This window comes from Nicotiana tomentosiformis, chromosome 12 (assembly GCF_000390325.3).
Source record: "Nicotiana tomentosiformis chromosome 12, ASM39032v3, whole genome shotgun sequence".
Taxonomy (NCBI): domain Eukaryota; kingdom Viridiplantae; phylum Streptophyta; class Magnoliopsida; order Solanales; family Solanaceae; genus Nicotiana; species Nicotiana tomentosiformis.
In genome coordinates, this window is record NC_090823.1 from 80921811 (window position 1) to 80949497 (window position 27687).

The following is a 27687-nucleotide window of genomic DNA, read 5'->3' on the forward strand; positions in this document are numbered from 1 at the left end:
ATTTTCTTTCAATAATATGTTATTCTGAATCCTAGCATGCAAACCGGATATACTTTGAGATCATCACATAAGCACATCTATCCAATATTTATAGAAAATTAATTTCATAAATCATAATGGATAGTAAATTAAAGAATGAATATGGTAAAGAATATATAACCTGATATTGATGCCACTGCATGCTCATATTAATTCATCGCTGAAGCGAACACATTGAAACATCGTGACAACAGTGAACGATGCTAATGCACCCTTTTATTTGTACTTCTGGAACAGCGTACTCTTTCACCATATCATCGGGCAATTGCTTTTGTAAACACGCAGATTGTTGTATTTGCTTCGACCGTGCCATAAGACTATCTATTTCCAGTAAATAACAGTCAGTCTTAGTGGGAAGGCAACCAACTCATACCTCTTTGTAGAATATTTCTCTTTGGCGTCATGCCAGTTGCCACTCTCTGTTGTAGATTCCTTCATATTAATTTTCATAATAGTCAAAAGACCAAAGGGAGAAACAGACGAGATTTTCTTGTTTGCAATTCCCAACTTTTTTTGATGATGCCTCCATCATTCAAGACAATATAATGGCCACCTGAGTCCCATATTTTCTGGACCAACTCGTTCCGTTGTTTCGACAAAGTGGGCATACGTATTTCTTAAATTTTGCACCTTTTTGCAATAATAATTCTCTTTCTCATTTTCAACAGTCAGATATTTAGACAAACACAGAAAATAAATGAATAAATTCCTTAAAATTGTTGGTAATCTGTGTTCAAAATCAGAAAATCACGTAAAGTAAAAGAGAAACAGAAATGCATAGCAAGAACAAAATTAAATTCGAGCCCACTGAATTCACAGTGTGTCCTTAAGGAATTTAATCCCCTCACTGTTGCCCAAGGTATACGAATTAATTTCTCCCAGGATAAAACGGAATAACTATTCTGTGATAGCGGCACTTCAAATCACAGAACTTCAGCGAACTCAACAAATAGAACATACCACACTTGATACTTATGTTTATTTAGAAAATAATGCAACAATGTAGAAAAGAGGGGAGAAGATTTCAGATTTTCTATTTTTCTTAAAAATAATGTTGCCAAGACTCTGAATATATAGACAAAGGAAGGGTGATATGGAGAGGTGCAATCCAAAATGTGCCTCTTCCATTTCCCATTCACACTCTTTACAGAAAAAAAACGCAACAATATTTTGCACTTGTGGTTGGAGAATACCATCAGACTTACTGATAAGACGGCATATACACCAACATAATAATTGTCACGACCCAAAATCTAACCTGTCATGATGGCGCCTATCATGATACTAGGCAGACCGACCTTCCCAAAATACTTTTAACATTTAACAGAAATGAATTAAGACATTTAAAATAACCAGAGTTTTTCATAAAAACGAGGGTAAAACCCCAAATAAAACATAAGTGCGAAAAAATAAAATAGCCCGACATCAGGGTGTCACTAAGTCATGAGCATCTAATAACCAATCTAGAAACATAGTCTACTACAATCTGTGCCAAATACCAATACAAGAGAGAAAAGATAATAAGAAAGGAGAAACAAGGACTGCGGACGCCGGCAGCTACCTCATAAGTCTCCGATAATCAGCCTGCGCATGAACTCAGCGACTACCAGAACCGTACACACCTGGATCTGCACATGAAGTGCAGAGTGTAGCATGAGTACAACCAACTCAGCAAGTAACAGAATTAAATAAGGAACTGAGAAGCAGTGACGAACTATAATAATACAGATCATTTCAAAAGTTTTCAGTAAAAAGTGAACATGTTTTCAAATCCGGTGGTATAAGTCAAATCAGTTCGAGCCCAAGTAAAACAGATATGAATCTTCCAGAAATTTCACAACAACATCAGATAGAAACTAAGTGCAACAATAAATAAAAGCAAGTAGAGCCTCTCAAGGCGGCAGTCACTCAACTCATCTCATCAGCTCATACTCTCGGCTCTCAGCCCTCAATACACACTCTTAATAGGTATCTGCGTTCACTAGGGGTGTGCAGACTCTAGAGGGGCTCCTTCCAGCCCAAGCGCTATATCGTTGCGGCGTGTAGCCTGACCCAATCATATAAGTAGCCACAAGGCTCGTTGCGGCCTGCAACCCGATCCACAGTCCATAAGTAGTCATAACTCTCATTGCGGCATGCAACCCGATCCAAATACCCTCGCATAGTTCACAGCTCGGCATTCAGGCCCTATCTCAGTCACTAACCTCTCTAGCCCCTCGGGCTCATAGAATATCATAATAATCGGCCCAAACAGAGAATACAACAAGTATCAACAAGAAATGAGAGGGAACAGAGATATAACAGACAAGTAAGATTATAACTGAGTACAAGACAACAATTAGCAGTCAATTCAACAAGTATACGACTGATGCAGGTCCCAACAATGATATCATAAGGCCTAAGCATGATTTCTAACATGAAAGGCAGTCAATTGCTCAAAGGCAAGGAAAAAGAAGTAATAAGGCTATTCGACTTTACAGTCTCACGAGACGGACCAAGTCACAATCCCTCACGGTGCACGCTCACACGTCCTTCACCTAGCATGTGCGTCACCTCCAAACACTCACATCATACCAATCCTCGGGGTTTCATACCCTCAAAACCAGGTTTAAAACTGCTACTTACCTCAAACGTGCAAAAATCCTACTCTGCAATGCCTTTGCCCCTTGAATCAATCTCCAAACGCTCTGAATCTAGCCATAAGCAGTACAAGATAACCAATATTGGTTAAAAGGATCAATTCCACAAGAAAACTACTAAAATATAGCCCAAAATCCGAAATCGGCTCAACCCGGCCCCCCGGGCCTACGTCTCGAAACCCGACGAAAGTCACAAAACCCGAAAGCTTATTCACCCACGAGTCTAACCATACCAAATTTATAAAAATCCGACCTCAATTGCCCCTCCAAAACCCCAAAGTTCACTCTCTAATTCTCAAGCCCTAAACCCCCAAATTTCCAACTCAAATCCCTAATTATGTGATGAAGAAAGCCACAGATTCACAAAATTTAGACCAATCCGGATTAGAATTACTTACCCCAACGTTTTTCTTGAAAATCCTCGAAAAATCGCCTCTCTCCCGAGCTTCTCAAGTCTAAAAATCGAAAATGAAAGTCCAACCCTCGAGCTGGTGTTTTTCTGCCCAGAAATACTGCACTTGCGGTCCTCTTGTCGCTTCTGCGATGCCTCACCTGCGAAAATTCCATCGCATGTGCAGATTTCACTTAAAAATCCTGACCTCGCTCCTGCGGTCAGGACTGCATCTGTGCCTATCGCAGGTGTGGGAATCCATCGCACCTGCGGCCATCATTCGCACCTACGCCCAGCTGCCCGCATCTGCGACCCTCGCAGGTGCGGGAAAATCTTCGCACCTGCGGCTCCTGCCCAGCTCCTTTTGGCCGCTTCTGCGACTCATTCTTCACTTTTGCGGACTCGCACCTGCGGTTCCTACTCCGTAGGTGCAGTTACACCAGTAGTAGCAGCTTCAGCTGCATTTCCTTAACTCCCATCAAACCGTTAACTACCCGAAATTATCCCGAGGCCTCTGAGACCTCAACCGATCATACCAACAAGTCATGAATCCCCATGCGAACTTAGTCGAACCTTCGAATCACTCAAGACAACATCAAAATGCCAATTACACCTGGATTCAAGCCAAAAGAACTTCTAAACTTTCAACTTCCACAAACGATGCCGTAACCTACCAAACCACGTCTGATTGACCTCAAATTTTACACACAAGTCAAAAATAGCACCACGAACCTATTTCAACTTCTGTAAATCCAATCCGATCCCGATATCAAAATTTTCACTGCCGGCCAAAATTGCCAAAATTCTAATTTTCGTCAATTCAAGCCTAATTCTACTACGGACCTCCAAATTACATTTCGGACGCACTCCTAACTCCAAAATCACCCAACGGAGCTAACGGGGCCATAAAAATTCAAATCCGGGGTCATTTTCCATAAGTTGACATCCGGTTGACTTTTTCAACTTAAGCTTCCAATTAAGAGACTAAGTGTCTCAATTCACTCCAAAACCACTCCGGACCTGAACCAACCAACCCGGTAAAACATAATACAGCTGTAAAGCACAAAAAAGCAGAATTGGGGAAAACGGGGCTATAACTCTCAAAGTGACTGGCCGGGTCATTACAATAATCTAGGTAATTTTTCAAAAGTATTATTGCATTAAGTATCTACCTTTGCAAAATAAATTAATATATCTATGAAAGATAAAGTAATTAGCAATCAAACAATAATTCATCTACATAAATGCACATCCTGCATTGAGAGACTTTCTTCAATTAAGCACTTCGCTAATTTTTCTGTAAAGCTTTAGTATGTGCATATGTTTTCCAAGTCCATCCACATTATTGTCGGACATCTTTAATTGACTTTCCTACGAGATAATAGCCTTATGATTTTCAATCTGTCAATAAGTTAATAATCATTCTTTCTTCCCAAAAGATGAATTTAAAATAATTAAATCCTGAGCAAATCCATATAATAACCAAACACACCAAAAAGTACATAACAATATCGAGAAATATGAAGATAGAATTTATTAGAGGTGACTATTGGAAATAATTAAAGAAAATATAAACGCCTGTCACGACCCAAAACCCAACCTGTCGTGACGGCGCCTATCATGGTACTAGGCAAGCCGACTATTCAACTTGAAATTTACTAAAACAATATAAATAAATAAGAATCTCATAAAACGGAAGAGAATACCATAACTCAACACATAAGTTTTCCTAAAACTGGAGTGTCACTGAGTACATGAGCATCTACATAATCACATAGTCTGCTGGTACACTGTCGGAAAAGTAGAACCAAATACCTAAACTGATGGATAGGGGAGGAGAGTCAAGGACTGCGGATGCCCGAAGCAGCTACCTCGATGATCTCCGAATGTCTGAGCTTTGTGAATCAGCAACCGCCGTAACCGGAAACACCTGGATTTGCACACGAGGTGCAGGGTGTAGCGTGAGTACAACCAACTCAATAAGTAACAAATCTAACCTTTAGACTAAAAGTAGTGACGGGTTCAAGTATTATAGTCCACATACAGTATTAACAGTACGGAAAGTTATAAAAAAATATGACAGTGAAGTCTCAGAAATTCAAAATCTACAAGTGACGGTACAAGAATTTAGATATGCTTTCAGGTTTTGCAATAAAATTCAACACATAACAGGGCAGAACTAGCTCAGGGCAGATCCAGCCCAAATGCAAATAAAATCAGGGTAGATCCAGCCCAAATGTAAATAAATTGCTAGCAACTGCACCCACTGTGGATGTGCGAACTCCGGAGGGGCCGATCCAGCCCAAGCGCTATAATAAGCCAAATCCTGGCATGAATCAATAAAGCCTGCTATGGCATGCAACTCGATCCCATGAATATCACTCACAATAGGCCCTCAGTCTCGCTCAGTCATTAATCTCTCCAGTCTCTCAGGCTCACAAGAATCATGATAATCAACCCAAACAATGATGATTTGATTTACCAATAAAGGACAACAAAGAATGAGATACAATATGCAAATAATAGGTGTGACTGAGTACAAAATGGCAAATTAAGCAAATAATTCAACATGTAACACGACTTCCGTGGGTCCCAACAGTACCAACGCATAGCCTAAGCAGGATTTCTAACATGATTAACAGCTCAATTGTTCTAACACATAGTGAAAATATGGTTAACAACAAGATTATTCAACTATACAGCTCCATGGAATCGACCAAGTCACATTTCTTACGGTGCACGCCCATACGCACGTCACCTGGCATGTGTGTCACCACAACACCAATCACATAACACGAAATTCAGGGTTTCATACCCTCAGAACCAAGTTTAGAAGTGTTACTTACCTCAAAATGTGCAAAACTCTACTCCAACAAGCCATAGCCTCGCGAATCGGCCTCCGAATGCGTCGAATCTAGCCACAAACAATTCTATACGATCAACTCAAGCTTTAGGAATCAATTCCAGAAGAAAATACTAAATTAATAATCAAAAGTCAAAAAGTCAACTCAAAGCCGACCCCCAGGCCTACGTCTCAGAATCCAATAAAAGTCATAAAATCCGGAATCCCATTCAACCACGAGTCCAACCATACAAAGTTTATCATATTCCGATACCAAATCACTACTCAAATCCCCAAATTAAACTCTCCAAATCCCTAGCCTCAACTCCCAAAATTACACATCAAAAACACACAAACTAGGTGAAAAATTCAATGGGGAACCAAAATTATTGAATCAAAATGATCACAAGTGACTTACCTCAAGAATCCCTTCTAAATCCCTCTCAAAAATCGCCTAAGTCGAGCTTGAAATGTCCAAAATGATGAAAATCACGGTACCTTCAATTTTAATACACTGCCCAGCCTTTTCGCTTCTACGAATCACTTAACCGCAACTGCGGTTCCGCTTTTGCGGAATTTCCTCTGCTTCTGCGTACATGCCTCTAACGCCCTCCTTCGCTTCTACGACGCTTCCTCCGTATCTGCGCTCTTGCAGGTGCGGAAATTCCATTTCACCTGCGCGCAGACTCTCAGCTGGCCAACTCCGCTTCTATGCCAAACACACCGCATCAGCGACCACGCGGGTGCAGAAATCCCCTCCCAACTGCGACCACTGCACTCCCCTTCCCAGGCCGCTTCTGCGCTCCCCTGCTCGCACCTGCGAGCTCACACCTGCGAATCAAAATTCCGCAGGTGCGATTGCACCAGAGCTGGTGCTTCAGCAATCATTCAAATCCCAAATTCGATCTGTTAACCATCCGAAACCAACCCGAGGCCCCCGGGGCCTCAACCAAATATACCAACAAGTCCTAAAATACGATACAAACTTAGTCGAGCCTTCAAATCACATGAAACAACGCTAATACCATGGATCGCGCATCGATTCAAGCGTAATGAACTTTTGAACTTCCAACTTCTACATTTGATGCCGAAACCTATCAAATCACGTCTGATTGATCTCAAATTTTGCACACAAATCACAAATGACATCACAGACCTACTCCAACTTCTGGAACCCCAATTCGAGCCCGGTAACCACAAAGTCCACTCTCTGTCAAACTTTTAAATTTCTAACTTTCGCCATTTCAAGCCTAATTCAACTACGGACCTCCAAATCACTATTCGGACATACTCCTAAGTCCAAAATCACCCAACGAAGCTATCAGGACCATAAAAATTCCATTCAGGAGCCATTTACATATAATTCATGTCCGGTCACCCTTTTCAACTTAAGCTTTCAAATCTTAAGACTATGTGCCTCAACTCATTCCGAAACATTCCCGAAACCGAACCAACTACCCCGGAAAGTCACATAAAAATTATTAAGCATAAAATGAATAGTAAATAGGGGAATGGGGCTACAACTCTCAAAATGACTGGTCGGGTAGTCCCCCCTAAAATAAACGTTCTTTCTCGAACGGGTCTAGAAATGTACCTGGAGTCTCAAATAGGCGTGGATATATGCTCCGCATCTCCCACTCAGTCTCCCAAGTAGCCTCCTCAACTGGCTGACCTCTCCACTACACCTTCACTGAAGCTATGTCTTTTGACCTCAACTTTCGGACCTGCTGATCCAAAATGGCCACCGGCTCCACACCATAAGTCCAATCACCATCCAACTAAAACGTGCTGAAATCCAGAACATGAGACGCATCACCAACATACTTTCGGATCATAGAAACATGAAATACTGGATGAACACTCGACAAACTAGGCGGCAAGGCAAGCTTGTAAGCCACATTCCCAATCCTCTGAAGCACTTCAAACGGCCCAATATACCGAGGGCTCAACTTTTCCCTCTTCCCGAACCTCATAACACCCTTTATGGGTGAAACCTTGAGCAGTACCTTCTCCCAAATCATGTAAGCAACATCACGAACCTTCCGATCGGCGTAACTCTTCTATCTAGACTACGCTGTGCGAAGCTGATCCTGAATCAATTTAACCTTGTCAAAAGCATCCTGAACCAAGTCAATGCCCAATAGCCTAGCCTCACCCGGCTAAAACCATCCCACCAGAGACAGACACCGTCTCCCATACAAAGCCTCATACGGATCCATCTGAATGCTCGATTGGGTGCTATTGTTGTAGGCAAACTCTACGAGCGGCAGAAACTGATCCCATGAACCCCCGAAATCTATGACACAAGCACCTAGCATATCCTCCGTGCGCTCAGACTGCCCGTCCGTCTGAGGGTGAAATGTTGTACTCAGCTCAACCTGTGTACCCAACTCTCGCTGCACGACTCTCCAAAATTGCAATGTAAACAGCATGCTCCGATCTGAAATGATGGATACCGGCACACCATGAAGGCGAACAATCTCACGGATGTTAATCTCCGCCAACCGCTTCGAAGAATAAGTAGTCGCAACTAGGATGAAGTGTACGGAGTTGGTAAGCCGATCCACAATCACCCAAATAGCATCAAACTTCCTCGAAGTCCATGGGAGTCCAACTACAAAATCCACGGTGATACGCTCCCATTTCCACTCCGTAATCGAAGCCTCTAGACCAAGCTACAAATCCCACTATATCCTTCTTGATCCTCCTCCACCAGTAGTGCTGCCTCAAGTCCTGGTACATTTTTGCGGCACCCGGATGAATGAAATGCCGCGAACTGTGGGCCTCCTCAAGAATCAATTCACGTAGCCCATCTACACTAGGCACACAAATTCGACCATGCATCTTCAACACCCCATCATCCCCAATAGTAACATCCTTAGCATCACCGTGTTGAACCGTGTCCTTAAGGACAAGCAAATGGGATCATCATACTAGCGCTCTCTGATGCGATCATATAAGGAAGACCGAGAAACCACACAAGCTAGAACCCGACTACGCTCCAAAACATCTAATATCACGAACTGGTTGGCCAAGGCCTGAACATGAACTACAAGCGGTCTCTCACCAACAGGAATGAATGCAAGGCTACCCATACCCACCGCCTTTCTACTCAAGGCATCAGCCACCACATTGGCCTTCCCGGGATGATATAGAATAGTAATATCATAGTCCTTTAGCAGCTCCAACCATCTCCGCTGCCTCAAGTTTAGATCCTTTTGTTTGAACAAGTGTTGGAGACTACATTGATCTGTAAATACCTCACAAGACACTCCATAGAGATAGTGCCTCCAATTCTTTAATGCATTAATGATGGCAGCCAACTCCAAATCATGAACATGGTAGTTCTTCTCATGAGGCTTCAACTGACGTGAAGCATAAGTAATCACTCTACCTCCCTGCATCAAGACACACCCAATACCAATCCGAGAAGCATCACAATACAATGTATAAGAGCCTGACGTTGAAGGCAAAACTATAACTGGAGTTGTGGTCAAGGCAGTCTTGAGCTTCTGAAAGCTCTCCTCGCACTCATCCGAACATCGGAAAGGAGCACCTTTCTGGGTCAATTTGGTGAAAGGCGATGCAATAGACGAGAAACCCTCCATGAAGCGACGATAATAACCAGCCAAGCCAAGAAAGCTCCGAACCTCCGTAGCTGAGGATGGTCTGGGACAACTATGAACCACATCTATATTCTTTGGATCCACCTTAATACCGTCACTGGACACCACGTGCCCCAAGAACGCCACCGAACTAAGCCAAAACTCACACTTGGAGAACATGGCATAAAGCTTCTCATCCCTCAGCCGATGTAGTATAATCCTCAAATGTTGGGCATGCTCCTCCTAGCTACGTGAGTACACCAGGATATCATCAATGAATACTATAACAAACGAGTTGAGATATGGCTGAAAGGCACTGTTCATCATATACATGAATGCCGATGGGGCTTTGGTCAGCCCAAAAGGCATCACAAGGAACTCATAGTGACCATAAAGGGTCCTGAATGCTATCTTTAGAATATCCGAGTTTCGAATCATCAACTGGTGATACCCAGGCCTCAAATCAATCTTAGAAAACACTCTCGCTCCCTGAAGCTGGTCGAATAGATCATCAATGCGCGACAAAGGATACTTGTTCTTGATTGTAACTTTGTTCAACTACCTATAGTCAATGCACATCCGCATAATACCACCCTTCTTCTTCACAAATAGAACCGGTGCACCCCAAGGTGACACACTGTACCTAATAAACCTCTTATCAAGAAGTTCCTGAAATTGTTCTTTCAATTTCTTCAACTCAGTTGGTACCATTCGATACGGAGGAATAGAAATGGGCTGAGTGCCAGGCACCAAGTCAATATCCCTGTCAGGCGGCATGCCTAGTAGGTCTGTAGGAAACACATAATGAAAGTCTCGCACCACCGAAACATAATCAATAGTAGGAGTATCAGCATCAACATTCCTCACAAAGGCCAAATAAAATAGACACCCCTTCTCAACCATCTGTTGGGCCTTCAAATAAGAAATCACCCTGCTGGGAACGTAATCTAGAGAACCTCTCCACTTGATCCTTGGCAACCCTGGCATCGCCAACGTCACGATCTTGGCGTGACAATCCAGAATAGCATGACATGGAGACAACCAATCCATACCCAAGATCACGTCAAAATAGACCATACTAAGCAATAAAAGATCAACTCTAGTCTCCAATCCCCTAATAGTCACTACACACGACCAATATACACGGTCCACAATAATAGTATCGCTCATTGGCATAGAGACATGAACAGATGAAACTAAGGACTCACGGGGCATATCCAGATAACGAGAAAAATACGATGATACATACGAATAAGTGGAACCAGGGTCAAATAATAAAGAAGCATCCCTGTGGCATACTAAGACAATACATGTGATCACTGTGTCTATAGCAACAACAACATCTGGTCTATCAGGAATAGCATAGAATCAGGCCTGACAGCCACCTAATCGGCCTCCTCCTCTAGGGCGACCTCTAGCTGCCTGAGCCCCACCCTGAGCTGGCTGGGCGGGTGGTGAAGTAACTGGTGTTGAAGTCGTGGCCTGAATCCTCTGCTGAACTGGACCTCCCGTAAGGTGGGGAGAGAACTTCTTCACATGACCCAACTCTCCACACTCGAAACATCCCTTCTCGGAAATTGGTGGCAAATACTAAGGCAGACCCCGTGAACCAGAATAACTACGAGAGGAACCTAGTGCAGATGAACCCTGAACTGAAGGTGCACGAGATGAACTCTGAGTTGGGAGAGTACTGAGAGGTGACTGAACCGGTCTAGCACTAAACAAACCATGTCTAGATGATGCACCACGATGAACTAGATGATACATCTGATGGGGCCTATAAGGACGACCTCTGTTATGGTAGGACTGTCCCCTAGAAGGAACACTAAAACCACCCAAACCACGAGGCCTCTTGGCCTCCCTCTCCTCACGCTCCTGACTACGAACCATATTTAGCCGCCGAGCAATATAAACCACCTCGTCGAACATAGCACCTGATACACTCTCCCGAGTCATTAAAAAATGGTACCGATAGTAGAGGCCGTCAATGAACCTCCTAGTCCTTTCCCACTCAGTGGGAACCAACCAAACTGCGTGATAAGCCAACACTGAAAACCTCATCTCATATTGGGTCACAGACTTGCCATCCTAAAGTAGCTGCTCGAACTGCCTGCGCAATTCCTCCCTGTGTGTCTGTGGCACAAACTTCTCCAAGAAGAGAACGGAGAACCCATGCCATGTAAGTGGTGCTGCACCGATTATCCTGCACCTCTCATAGGCCTCCCACCATCTGAAGGCAGCCCCAGTAAACTGAAAAGTAGTGAATGAGACCCCACTGGTCTCCAGAATATGCGATGTGCGAAGAATCCACTGGCACCTATCCAAGAAGTCATATGAATCCTCTAACTCAGCCACTCTGAATGATGGAGGCTGGAGCCTCCCAAATCACTCTAGTCTTCTCTGCTCATCATCAGTCATAATGGGACCCACCTGGGTATGAGCAACTATAACTGATTGGGCTGGTAGTACCCCTGGTGTCTAAAGACCCTGCATCACCTGCTCTAGAGTACGGGCGGTGGGAGTTTGAGTACCTTCCTCGGCCTAAGAAATGACTGGCGCAGTCTGAATAGAAACCGCCTGAGCAAGGCTAGTGCACACAGTCAAAATTTGAGTCAAAGCCTCCTGAAACCTAGAATCACAATGGGCACAGCTGGTGCCTGAGCTGGCCCTACTGGCTCAACCATATCTCGAACCTGCTCCTGAGCTGGAGCACTTATGCCCTTACTGTGACTCGGCCTCCCGTGGCCATAGCCAGTGGTACTAATGGTTGTCCGTCCTATCTGGTAGCACGTATCCTCACCATCTGTGAGAGAATAGAATAGCAGAAGTTTAGTTTTTGGAATCAACAAATTCGCACGACAAGAATACAAGAATGTGAAGTTTTCCTAAGGGTTCGGCAACCTCTCGAAGATAAGTACAGACATTTCTGTACTGATCCACGAGACTCTACTAAACCTGCTCATGACTCGTGAGACCTATGTAACCTAGGCTCTGATACCAACTTGTCACGACCCAAAACCCACCCTATCGTGATGGCGCCTATCATGGTACTTGGCAAGCCGACTACTCAGACATTTCCAACACTTTCAACTTGAAATTTAGTAAAACAGTTTAAATAAATAAGAATCTCATAAAATGGAATGGAATATCATAACTCAACACATACGTTTTCCTAAAACCGGGATGTTACTGAGTACATGAGCATCCACGTAATGACATAGTCTGGTACACTGTTTGGAAAGTAGAACCAAATAAATAAACTAAAGGATAGGTGAGGGAAGTCAAGGACTGCAGACGACCAAAGCAGCTGCCTCGATGATCTCCGAATGTCTCAGCTCTGTGAATCAGCAACCGCCGTGAACAAAAACACCTGGATCTCCACACCAGGTGTGGGGTGTAGCGTGAGTACAACCAACTCAATAAGTAACAAATCTAACCTTTGGACTGAAAGTAGTGACGGGTTCAAGTATTACAGTCCACATACAGCATTAACAGTACGTAAAGTTACAAAAACATATGACAGTGAGGTCTCAGAAATTCATAATTTGCAAGTGACAGTACAAGAATTTAGACATGCTTTCAGGTTTTGCAATAAAATTCAACATAGAACAGGGCAGATCTAGCCCAAATGCAAATAAAACCAGGGTTGGTCCAGCCCAAATGCAAATAAAACAAGGGTAGATCCAATCCAAATGTAAATAAATTGCTAGCAATTGTGCCCACTGTGGATGTGCAGCCTTCGGACGGGCTGATCCATCCCAAGCTCTATAATAAGCCAAATCCTAGCATGAATCAATAAAGCATGTTGCGGCATGCAGCCCGATCCCATGAATATCATTCACAATAGACCCTTAGCCTCGCTCAGTAATTAGTCTCTCCAGTCTCTCGGGCTCACAAGAATCATGATAATCAGCCCAAACAATGATGATATGATGTACCAATAAAGGACAACAGAGACTAGGATACAATATGCAAATAATAGTTGTGATTGAGTAAAAATGAAAAATTAAGCAAATAATTCAACATGTAACACAAATTTTGTGGGTCCCAACAGTACCAACATGTAGCCTGAGCAGGATTGCTAACATGGCTGACAACTCAATTATTCTAACACATGGTGAAAATACGGTTAACAACAAGATTATTCAACTATACAGCTCCAAGGACTCGACCAAGTCACAATTCTTTCGGTGCACACCCGCACGCCCGTCACCTAGCATGTGCGTCACCTCAACACCAATCACGTAACACAAAATTCGCGGTTTCATACCCTTAGAACCAAGTTTAGAAGTGTTACTTACCTCAAACTGTGCAAAATTCTACTCCAACAAGCCCTTGCTTCGCGAATCGGACTCCGAATGCCTCAAATCTAGCCACAAACAATTCGATACGATCAACTCAAGCTATAGGATTCAATCCCATAATAAAATAATAAATTCTTAATCAAAAGTCAAAAAGTCAACTCAAAGCCGACCCCCGGGCCCACATCTCGAAATCTAATAAAAGTCATTAACTCCGGAAGCCCATTCAACCACGAGTCCAACCATACCAAGTTTACCAAATTCTGATACCAAATCACCACTCAAATCCCCAAATTAAACTCTCCAAATCCCTAGCCTCAACTCCTAAAATTACACCTCAACAACACACAAACTAGGTGGGAAATTCAATGGGGAACCAAAATTATTGAATAAAAATAATCATAAGTGACTTACCTCAAGAAGTCCTTCAAAATCCCTCTCAAAAATCGCCTAAGCAGAGCTTCAAATGTCCAAAATGATGAAAATCACGGAACCCTCGATTTTAATACACATCCCAGCCTTTTCGCTTCTGCGGATAACTTAACCGCACCTGCAGTTTCACTTTTGTAGAATTTCCTCCGCTTCTGCGTACATACCTCTCATGCCCTCCTTCGCTTCTGCGATGCTTCCTCCATATCTACGCTCTCGCAGGTGCGGAAATTCCATCGCACCTGCGCACAGACTCTCAGCTGGCCAACTCCGCTTCTACGCCAAACATGCCGCATCTGCGACCACGCGGGTGCGGAAATACCCTCGCACCTGCGACCACTGCACTCCCCTTCCCAGGCTGCTTCTGCGCTCCCCTGCTTGCTTCTGCGAACTCGCACCTGCGAATCACAATTCTGCAGGTGCGATTGCACCAGAGCTGGTGCTTTAGTAATCTTTCAAATCCCAAATTCGATCTGTTAACCATCTGAAACTAACCCGAGGCCCCCACGACCTCAACCAAGTATACCAACAAGTCCAAAAAAATAATACGAACTTAGTCGAGCCTTCAAATCACATGAAACATGTTAAAACCACGGATCGCGCATCGATTCAAGCCTAATAAATTTTTGAACTTCCAACTTCTGCATTCGATACCGAAACCTATCAAATCACGTTCGATTGACCTCAAATTTATAACACAAGTCACAAGTGCACCACAGACTTACTCCGATTTGCGAAACCCCAATCCGAGCCTGGTAACCACAAAGTCCACTCTCGGTCAAACTTCTAAATTTCCAATTTTCTCCATTTCATGCCTAATTCAACTACGGACCTCCAAATCACTATTCGGACAAACTCCTAAGTCCAAAATCAACCAACGAAGCTGTTTAGAACCATCAAAACTCCATTCCAGAACCATTTATACATAATTCACATCCGGTCAGCCTTTTTAACTTAAGCTTTCAAACCTTAAGTCTAAGTGCCTTAACTCATTCTGAAATATTCCGTAAATCGAACCAGCTACCCCGCAAGTCACTTAACAATTATTAAGCATAAAATGATCACTAAATGGGGGAACGGGGCTACAACTCTCAAAACGACCGGCCGGGTCGTTACATCTTCCCCCACTTAAACAAACATTCATTCTCATACTATTCTAGAATCGTACTTGGAGTCTCAAATAGGTGTGGATATCTGCTCCGCATCTTCCACTCGATCTCCCAAGTAGCCTCCTCAACTGGCTGACCTCTCCACTACACCTTCGCTGAATCTATGTCTTTTGACCTCAACTTTTGAACCTTCTGATCCAAAATGGCCACCGGCTCCACATCATAAGTCCAATCACCATCCAACTGAACTGTCCTGAAATCCAGAACATGTGATGGATCACCGACATACTTCCAGAGCGTAGAAACATGAAATACTAGATGAACACTCGACAAACTAGGCGCCAAGGCAATCTTGTAAGCCACCTCCCCAATCCTCTGAAATACTTCAAACGGCCCAATATATCGAGGGCTCAATTTTCCCCTCTTCCTGAACCTCATAACACCCTTCATGGGTTAAACCTTGAGCAGTACCTTCTCCCCAACCATGTAAGCAACATCACGAACCTTTCGATCGGCATAACTTTTTTGTCTAGACTTCGCAGTGCGAAGCCGATCCTGAATCAATTTAACCTTATCCAAAGCATCCCGAACCAAGTCAGTACCCAATAGCCTAGCCTCACCCAGCTCAAACTATCCCACCAGATACCGACACCATCTCCCATACAAAGCCTCATATAGAGACATCTGAATGCTCGATTGGTAGTTGTTATTGTAGGCAAACTCTGCGAGCGACAGAAATTGATCCCATGAACCCCCAAAATCTATAACACAAGCGCCTATCATATCCTCCAATATTTGATAGTACGCTCGGAATGCCCGTCCGTCTGAGGCTGAAATGTTGTGCTCAGATCAACCTGTGTGCCCAACTCTAGCTGCACGGCTCTCCAAAATTGCAATGTAAACTGCGTGCCCTAATCTGAAATGATGGATACCGGTACACCGTGAAGGTGAACAATCTCGCGGATGTAAATCTCCACCAACCGCTCCAAAGAATAAGTAGTCCCAACTGGGATGAAGTGCGTGGACTTGGTCAGCCGATCCACAATCACCCAAATAGAATCAAACTTCCTCGAAGTCTATGAGAGTCCAACTAAAAAGTCCATGGTGATACGCTCCCATTTCCACTCCGGAATCTCAAGCCTTTGGAGCTATCCGCCCTGTCTCTGATGCTCATACTTCACCTGCTGACAATTTAGGAACTGAGCTACAAACCCCACTATATCCTTCTTCATCCTCCTCCGCCAGTAGTGCTGCCTGAAGTCCTGGTACATCTTCGCGGCACCTGGATGAATAGAATACTGCGAATTGTGGGCCTCCTCAAGAATCAACTCACGTAGCCTATCTACATTAGGCACACAAATCTGACCCTGCATCCTCAACACCCTATCATCCCCAATAGTAACATACTTAGCATCATCGTGCTGAACTGTGTCCATAAGGACAGGCAAATGGGGATCATCATACTAGCGCTCTCTAATCGATCATATAAGGAAGACCGAGAAACCACACAAGCTAGAACCTGACTGGGCTCCGAAATATCTAATCTCACGAACTGGTTGGCCAAGGCCTGAGCATCAACTACAAACGGTCTCTCACCAATAGGAATGAATGTAAGGCTACCCATACTCACCGCCTTTCTATTCAAGGCATCGACCACCACATTGGCCTTCCCGGGATGATACAGAATAGTAATATTATAGTCCTTTAGCAGCTTCAGCCATCTCCGCTGCCTCAACTTTTGATCCTTTTGTTTGAACAAGTGCTGGAGACTCCGATGATCTATAAATACCTCACAAGACACTCCATATAGATAGTGCCTCCAAATCTTCAATGCATGAATGATGGCAGCTAACTCCAAATCATGAATAAGGTAGTTCTTCTCATGAGGCTTCAATTGACGCGAAGCATAAGCAATCACTCTACCCCCTACATCAAGACACACACAATACCAATCCGAGAAGCATAATAATACACTATATAAGAGCCTGACGCTGAAGGCAAAACTAGAACTGGAGTTGTGGTCAAGGCAGTCTTGAGCTTCTGAAAGCTCTCCTCACACTCATCTGACAACCTGAAAGGACCACCCTTCTAGGTTAATTTGGTCAAATGCGATGCAATAGAGGAGAAACCCTCCACAAAGCGACGATAATAATCGGCCAAGTCGAGATAGCTCCGAATCTCTGTAGCTGAGGACGATCTGGGCCAACTCTGAACCGCCTCTATCTTCTTTGGATCCACATTATTCCCCTTACTAGACACCATATGCCCCAAGAACTCCACCGAACTAAGCCAAAACTCACACTTGGAGAACTTGGCATAAAGTTTCTCCTCCCTCAGCCGATGTAGTACAATCCTCAAATGCTGGGCATGCTCCTTCTGGCTATGTGAGTACACCAGGATATCATCAATGAATATAATGACAAACGAATCAAGATATGGCTGAAAGACACTGTTCATCAGATGCATGAATGTCGCTGGGGCGTTGGTCATCCCAAAAGACATCACAAGGAACTCATAGTGACCATAACGGGTTTTGAATGCTGTCTTTAGAATATCCGTCTCCCGAATCTTCAACAAGTGATACCCAGACCTCAAATCAATCTTAGAAAACACCCTCGCTCCTTGAAGCTGGTCGAATAGATTATCAATGCGCGGAAAAGGATACTTGTTCTTGATTATAACTTTGTTCAACTGCCTATAATCGATCCACATCCGCATAGTACCATCCTTCTCCTTCACAAACTGAACCGGTGCACCCCAAGGCAACACATTGGGCCTAATAAACCCCTAATCAAGAAGTTCCTGAAGTTTTTCTTTCAATTCCTTCAACTCAGCTGGTGTCATTCGATACGGAGGAATAGAAATGGGCTGAGTGCCTGGCACCAAGTCAATACCAAAGTCAATATCCCTGTCGGGCGGCATGCCAGCAGGTCTGCAAAAAATACATCTGGAAAGTCTTGCACCACCGGAACAGAATCAATAGTAGGAGTATCAGCATCAACATTCCTCACAAAGGCCAAATAAGACATACACCCCTTCCCAACCATCTGTTGGGTCTTCAAATAAGAAATCACCTTGCTGGGAACGTAATCCAGAGAACCTCTCCACTTAATCCTTGGCAACCCCGGAATCGCCAATGTCACGGTCTTGGCATGACAATCCAGAATAGCATGACATGGAGACAACTAATCCATACCCAAGATCACATCAAAATCGACCATACTAAGCAATAAGAGATCAACTCTAGTCTCCAATCCCCCAATAGTCACTACACACGATCGATATATATGGTCCATAACAATAGTATCGCCCACTGGCATAGAGACATGAACAAATGAAACTAAGGACTCATGGGGCATATCCAGATAACAAGCAAAATACGATGATACATGCGAATAAGTGAAACCAGGGTCAAATAATAAAGAAGCATATTTGTGGCATACTGAGACAATACCTGTTATCATTGTGTCTGTAGCAACAACATCTGGTCTGGCAGGAATAGTATTGAATCGGGCTTGACCGCCAGCTAAGCGGCCTCCTCCTCTAGGGCGACCTCTAGCTGCCTAAGCCCTACCTCGAGATGGCTGGACGGGTGGTGAAGTAACTGGTGTTGAAGTCGTGGCCTGACTCCTCTGCTGAACTGGATCTCCGATAAGGTAGAGACAAAACTTCTTCACATGACCCAACTCTCCACACTCGAAACATCCCCTCTCAGGAAATAGTGGCAAATGCTAAGGTGAACCACATGAACCAGAATAACTACCAGAGGAAACTAGTGCAGATGAACCCTAAACTGAAGGTGCACGAGATGAACTCTGAGCTGGGAGAGCACTGAGAGGTGACTAACCCGGTCTAGCACTGAACTAACCATGGCTAGATGATGCACCACGTTGAACTAGACGAGACATCTAAGGGGGCCTATAAGGACGACCCCTGCTGTGGTAGGACTGTCCCCCAGAAGGAACACCACTGAAACCACCCAAACCATGAGGCCTTTTGACCTCCCTTTCCTCACGCTCCTGACTACGAACCATTTCTAGACACCGAGCAATAACAACCACCTCGTCGAACGTAGAACCTGATACACTCTCTCGAATTATAACAAAATGGTACCGATAATAGATGTCGTCAATGAACCTCCTAATCCTTTCCCACTCAGTGGGAACCAACCAAACTGCGTGACGAGCCAACTCTAAAAACCTCATCTCATATTGGGTCACAGACATTCCATCCTAACATAGCTGCTTGAAATGTCTGCGCAGCTCCTCCCTGCGGGTTTGTGGCACAAACTTCTCCAAGAAGAGAATGGAGAACCCATGCCATGTAAGTGGTGCTGCACCAACTAGCCTACGCCTCTCATAGGCCTCCCACCATGTGAAGGCAACCCCAGTAAACTAAAAAGTAGTGAACGAGACCCCACTGGTCTCCAGAATACCCGTCGTGCGAAAAATCTGCTGGCACCTATCCAAGAAGTCCTAGGCATCCTCTGACTCAGCCCCACTAAATGATGGAGGCTGGAGCCTTCCAAATCTCTCAGTCTCCTTTGCTCATCATCAGTCATAACAGGACCCACCTGGGCATGAGCAACTGCAACCAGCTGGGCTGGTAGTACCCCCGATGTCTGAAGACCCTGCATCACCTGCTCTGGAGTATGGGCGGTGGGAATTTGAGTACCTCCCCCGGCCTAAGAAGTGACTGGAACCGTCTGAACAGAAACCGCCTAAGAAAGGCTAGTGCACATAGTCAAAATCTAAGTCAAAGCCTCTTGAAGGCCTGGAATCACAATCGACACAGCTGGTGCCTAAGCTGGCCCTACCGGCTCAACCACATCTGGAACTTGCTCCTGAGCTGGAGCAACTGGTGGATCTGCAGGCGCTACTCTAACTGATGTATAGGTTGCACCTATGTCCCTATCGCGGCCCCTACCGCGACCCGGCCTTTCTTGGCCCTAGCCGGTGGTACTAGTGGTTGTGCGCCCTGTGTGGTAGCACGTGTCCTCACCATCTGTGAGAGAATAGAATAACATAAGTTTAGTTTTCGGAATCAACAAATTCGCACGACAAGAATACAAGAATGTGAAGTTTTCCTAAGGGTTCGGCTACCTCTCGAAGATAGATACGGATGTCTCCGTACCGATCCACAAGACTCTACTAAACCTGCTCGTGACTCGTGAGACATATGTAACCTAGGCTCTAATACTAACTTGTCATGACCCAAAACCCAACCTGTCATGATGGCGCCTATCATAGTACTAGGCAAGCCGACTACTCAGACAATTCCGACACTTTCAACTTGAAATTTACTAAAACGGTTTAAATAAATAAGAATCTCATAAAATGGAATAGAATATCATAATGCAACACATAAGTTTTCCTAAAATTGGGGTGTCACTGAGTACATGAGCAACTACATAATGACATAGTCTGGTACAATGTCTGGAAAGTAGAACCAAATAAATAAACTGGAGGATAGGGGAGGAGAGTCAAGGACTGCGGACGCCCAAAGCAGCTACCTTGATGATCTCCGAATGTCTCAGCTCTGTGAATCAGCAACCGCCGTAAACGAAAACACCTGGATCTGCACAGGAGGTGCAGGGTGTAGCATGAGTACAACCAACTCAATAAATAACAATCTAACCTTTGGACTAAAAGTAGTGACGGGTTCAAGTATTATAGTGCACATACAGCATTAACAGTACAGAAAGTTACAGAAAAATATGAGAGTGAGGTCTCAGAAATTCATAATCTACAAGTGACAATACAAGAATTTAGACATGCTTTCAGGTTTTACAATAAAATTCAGCATAGAACAGGCAGATCCAGCCCAAATGCAAATAAAACCAGGGCTGATCTAGCCCAAATGCAAATACAACTAGAGCAGATCCAACCCAAATGTAAATAAATTGCTAGCAATTGCGCCCATTGTGCATGTGCAGACTCTCGAGGGGCCTATCCAGCCCAAGCTCTATAATAAGCCAAATCCTGGCATGAATCAATAAAGCCTGCTGCAGCATGCAGCCCGATCCCATGAATATCACTCACAATAGACCCTCAGCCTCGCTAAGTCATTAATCTCTCTAGTCTCCCGGGCTCACAAGAGTCATGATAATCAGCCCAAATAATGATGATATGATGTACCAATAAAGGATAACAGAGACTAGGATACAATATGCAAATAATAGCTGTGACTGAGTAAAAATGAAAAATTAAGCAAATAATTCAACATGTAACACAACTTATGTGGGTCCCAACGGTACCAACATGTCGCCTAAGCAGGATTTCTAACATGACTGACAACTCAATTGTTCTAACACATGGTGAAAATACGGTTAACAACAAGATTATTCAACTATACAGCTCCATGGAATCGACCAAGTCACAATTCTTACGGTGCACACCCACACGCCCGTCACCTAGCATGTGCGTCACCTCAACACCAATCACATAACACGAAATTCGGGGTTTCATACCCTCAAAACCAAGTTTAGAAGTGTTACTTACCTCAAACTGTGCAAAACTCTACTCCAACAAGCCCTTGCTTCGCGAATCGGCCTCCGAATGCTTCGAATCTAGCCACAAATAATTCGATATGATCAACTCAAGCTATAGGAATCAATTTCATAAGAAAATACTAAATTCTTAATCAAAAGTAAAAAATTCAACTCAAAGTCGACCCCCGAGCCCATATCTCGGAATCCAACAAAAGTTACAAAATCCGGAAGCCCATTCAACTACGAGTCCAACCATACCTATCACGACCCAACTTCATGGCAGGCCGTGATGGCGTCCAGCACCATTGCTGGACAAGCCAACAGTGAACTACATAGTGATTTCCCATTCTTTTTCTTTTGTTTATGAAGAAATTTTGACATTTAGCTTTACTTACGTTTAAAGCATCTAATAAATAAAGGATTTTAAGGCAAACAACAGAAACATCTAAAAGCAGTTATAACTATCAAATTACAACCCAAAAATCAAAGTCTACTAATAAGTGCCAAGATCTGGTGTCACAAGTGTGTGGGCAACTAGTAGAATATACAAAAGATGACTATCCTACTGTCTAAAATAGAATAGACAGATAAAACAAAAGAGAAACTCCGACATGCTGTTGAACGGCTCAGAAAGGCAGCTCACCGTGAAGTCTCGGTCAAAAATCAGGTATGCGCGTCGGGCGGGTAACAAGATGCACCAGCCTCAGATCCTGTACAATTAAGTACAGAAGCATAGCATGAGTACATAAACAATATGTACCCAGTAAGTATCCCACCTAACCTCAAAGAAGTAGCGAAGAGGGGTCGACTTGACACTTACTGGGTTAATAATAATGTAATTTAAAGCATTATACTAAGCATGGATATCATGAATGATACTGTCAGTTCAACAACAGGAAGAGATAAGTCTTTCTTTCATAATTATAACTTAAATTTCAGTAATACTATTTAGCAACTTACATTTCAAGGCATTTAAACAGAATAAACCATGGAAAATTTCCAAATAATTAGCATGCGCAATTATGCCGAGGTCGTACGGCCCGATCCAACAAAATATTTAAATTATGCACTGTCGAGGGTCGAACGGCGCGAACCATAGATGCATCTATTTTCCCCGCTCGTGAATCATACATGCGACACGGTCAAACATAAATTTAAGGAATTACCCTGCTCGTGAATCATACATGCGACGCGGTTACACAAAGAATCTCATAAATATTTATAGTACACTCCCATTCTTTTCAAAATACGACATTCAAATGAAAACTTTTAAGATCCCATTATGTTTCCTCAATTCCAAATTCCTTTTGAAACATTTAATAAGCGCACTTCATTCCTCCCTTCTCAAGACAAACAATATACATAAAGCAATAATCATATCAACAAGGCATGGTGTAAGCCTAAGACTACCCGGACATAACAGGAATAGTAGCTACGTATGGACTCTCGTCACTCCGGAGACTTACCTCATCTCAAAGCATACTTCCCAATTTAAGAACGCGCTCAAATCTCCAAATTTGACGCCAAACGATTCGAAGCTAGTCAAACATTACATAAACTAATCAATCTATGCTCAAAGGTTCATAATTCTACCATTTAAGTGATTATCCAACTTAAATTGCAAGATTTCAAAAATCACCCCGGGCCCACATGCTCGGATTTGTAGAAATTTTTAAAGAAAGTTGTTACCCATAACCTTAGGAACATAAACATATGATTTTTACTAAATTTCATAACAAATTTCGTGGTTAAATCCTATTTTTATCAAAAATCTAGGTTTTCATCTAAACCCAAATTTTTTACCAATTTACATATTATAATCTACCCATAAACTATGTATTTAACTCACATTTGATAGAAATTACTTACCTCAACTAGTTGATGGAAATTCCCTCTCTAACTAGCTCCAAAATCGCCCCCAAGAAGAGTAAGAAGTGCGCAAAAGTGCTCAAAGTTCGATTTAAAACACACTGCCCTACAACGACTTCCGCACCTGCGGTTAAATTGACGCACCTACGGCTTCGCTTTTGCGGACAACTCGCGCAGGTGCAGACCAAAGCCAGGCTGCCTCATCTCGCTTTTGTGCCCAGGTGATCGCACTTGCGGCCACGCATCAGCGACAAACGACGCGCATCTGCGACACTGCCCACTCCTGCAATGCCTTCCTTCGCACATGGGCTTTCGCAGGTGCGGTCCTTCTTCTGCTTCTGCGATGACTGGGCAGCCTACGCTGGGATGCATCTGCGATCATGGGCTCGTACCTGCGAGCTCGCACCTGCGGCTGACCAAGCGCAGGTGCGATTATGACAGCAGCTGGAGCTTCAGCTTAGGCTTCCAAATTCCAACTTGGTTTGAGCCTCGTCCGATTGACACTCGGGGCCCCCGGGGACCCGTTCGAACGTACCAACAACTTTGAAATTAGAAAATGGACTCGCTCGAACTTTCGGAACGCCCGAATTAATATTAAAACTAAGAATCACACCCTAAAACTAATTGAATCAAACTTAAGAATTTCAAGTTCTTCAATTTACTTCCAATGCGCCGAAACGTACTTATACTACTCGGAATGACACCAAATTTTGCGTGCAAGTCTTAAATGACACTACGGAACTATCCGATCTCGGAATTCTATTTGGACCTCGATATCACCAAAACCCGCTCCAAACCAAATTTAAAGAACTTCTAAAACATTCAAGAACCAACTTTCACTATTGGGTGCCAAAACGCTGTCGGGTCATCCAAAACTCGATCCGAACATATGCCCAAGTCCGCAATCATCATACAAACCTATTGGAACCGTCAAATCCCGATTCTGAGGTCGTTTGCTTAAAATGTTGACCAAAGTCAAACTTGGCCTTTCAAGCCAACTTTAAGGAACCAAGTGTTCCGATTTCAACCCAAACTCTTCCAAATCCCGAACCAACCATCCCCGCAAGTCATAAATCAGTAAAAGTATATACGGGAAGTCTTATTTAGGGGAACGGGGTTCTAGAAAGCAAAACGACCGGTCGGGTCGTTACAATACCAAGTTTACCAAATTCCGATACCAAATCATTACTCAAATCTCTAAATTAAACTCTTCAAATCTCTAGCCTTAACTCCCAAAATTACACCTCAAAAACACACACACACTAGGTGAAAAATTCAATGGGGAACCAAAATTATTGAATAAAAATGATCACAAGTGACTTACCTCAAGAATACCTTCAAAATCCCTCTCAAAAATTGCCTAAGCCGAGCTTGAAATGTCCAAAATGATGAAAATCACGGAACCTCGATTTTAATACACTGCCCAGCCTTTTCGCTTCTGCGGATCACTTAACCGCACCTGCAGTTTCACTTTTGTAGAATTTCCTCCGCTTCTGCGTACATACCTCTCATGCCCTCCTTCGCTTCTGCGACGCTTCCTTCACATCTGCGCTCTCGCATGTGCGAAAATTCCATCACACCTGCGCATAGACCCCTAGCTGGCCAACTCCGCTTCTTCCCCAAACACGCCATATTTGCGACCACGCAGGTGCGGAAATCCCCTCGCACCTGCGACCACTGCACTCCCCTTCTCAGGCTGCTTCTGCGCTCCCCTGCTCGCTTCTGCGAGCTCGCACCTGCAAATTAAAATTTCGCAGGTGCGATTGCACCAGAGCTAGTGCTTCAGCAATCTTTCAAATTCCAAATTTGATCTGTTAACCGTATGAAATCATCCCGAGGCCCCCGGGATCTCAACTAAATATACCAACAAGTCCTAAAACACGATACGAACTTAGTCGAGCCTTAAAATCACATCAAACAACGCTAAAACCACGGATCGCGCATCGATTCAAGCCTAATGAACTTTTAAACTTTTAACTTCTACATTCGATGCCGAAACCTATCAAAATCACGTCCAATTGACCTCAAATTTTGCACACAAGTCACAAATAACACTACGGACCTACTCCAACTCCTGGAACCCCAATCCGAGTCCGGTAACCACAAAGTCCACTCTCAGTGAAACTTTAAATTTTCAACTTTCGTTATTTCAAGCCTAATTCAACTACGGACCTCTAAATCAAAATTCGGACATACTCCTAAGTCCAAAATCACCCAATGAAGCTATCAGAACAATCAAAACTCCATTCCGGAGCCATTTACACATAATTCACATCCGGTCACCCTTTTCAACTTAAGCTTTCAAACCTTGAGACTAAGTGTCTCAACTCATTCTTAAACATTCCCGGAATTGAACCAATTACCTCGGAAAGTCACATAACAATTATTAAGCATAAAATGAGTAGTAAATGGGGGAACGGGACTACAACTCTCAAAACGACCGGCCGGATCGTTACAACGCCGGAAAGGTGCATATAAGGCAAGCGATCATATTATATTTAAAATGTGAAGGAGCAGATTACACATACTTGCTTTGGGATGATAATCTCAACTTCAATATTCGTGAGATAGTGTTATGTGATGATGTTTTAGAGGGAAATGCTTTAACCCACTTTCCAACTTTTAGCAATTTAGAATTTCTTTTGATGCTATCATTAAAGAGCATTGAAATTGTAAAAAGTAACTTCCGTAACGAATACACTTACAGGAATATGAAGAGCTAACTCTAAAAAAATGTAAAGACATTAGTTACATAAATATATTATAATAACTTCTTTAAAAATTCCTTGCAAACTTTAATAGCTTAAGACACACTTTAAATTTACGTTTTTGTGTAATATTGAATGAGTTATCCAATCCATTAAAAGATATAAGATATTGGGATGATAATCTCAACTTCATCACGGCAAGTCTTGAAAAATCTAAATACTTTTGAATGATACAACTTACAGCATATAAGCGGGCAACTAATAATCTACGAACTTTAAATAAATACAAAATTAATGTACAATAATAAACAAAAATAAAGACATTAAAAAAATAAAGCAAGCTAGTAAGTGAATCAACAATTGAAAGCTAGCTAATGAACTCACTCATATTTAGCTAAATGTATCATGGATTAAAATTAAAAAATCTCATAAATTATCTTGTTAGTTTTGTGCATATTATTGATTTGTGCTCAACATTCCGCATAATTATAATAGCATTTAAAACTTTTAAAAGTTAAAAATATAATATTGAAAAAATTTATTGGTGCAGTAGTCTTGTATATTTTTAAAAGATGAAATATTTATGTTATTGATCAAGAACTCGTACCTCTTCTTTCTTAAATCTTTTTATTTTTCCTTCATCTATTTTTTTATCATTTATATATAATTTAAGTGTAAAACTTATACAAAGTAAAATTTAATAAAGCTATAAATATTATAACTTTCTACATAGTTCAAATAAGAAAACAAATTAATAAGTAAAATTTTAATTAATTTTAAGCTTCTAAATATTAAAAATAATTAAATAATTATTAAATGAAGTATTACTTATAATATTTAACATAAAAAACATTGAGGGATTTCAGAATATAACCTTTTTTAAAATGAAGATCAAGTTTGAAATGAAAAGAAAAGGGTTAGTTTTAAATTCTAGTCTTTCATTCTAGGTAAATATTATTTAATTAATTGTATTCTATTGGATGGTGCTCACGTTTTTTTATTTAATTAATATGTTGTAACGACTAAAGGCTAAAGATTAGGAGTTCTTACTTAGTTTAATAAGAAAATATTTATTAAACAAAATTTTAGGTGATTAAATATGCTAAATATTAGGAAAGTAACTTAAATTACAATTGTGTTCGATGTAAAATCTATTTTTAAAACGTAAAAAAGGCAAACGAAATTTTACTAAGAACCTTCGTGCTTTTAATATGGTATAGAAATGGATCGATATGGATATAGGTAAATAAATATTGATATATATA

The 27687-nt window shown here is 42.5% G+C and overlaps 1 protein-coding gene across 1 annotated transcript; it reads right to left on the reverse strand.

The window, feature by feature from the left end:
* Window positions 1-15499: 15499 nt before the first annotated feature.
* LOC138902933 (uncharacterized) lies at window positions 15500-15805 on the reverse strand. Its single transcript, XM_070190836.1, has one exon. The coding sequence runs from the start codon at window positions 15803-15805 to the stop codon at window positions 15500-15502; it is 306 nt and encodes a 101-aa protein (XP_070046937.1).
* Between the last annotated feature and the right edge of the window lie 11882 nt (window positions 15806-27687).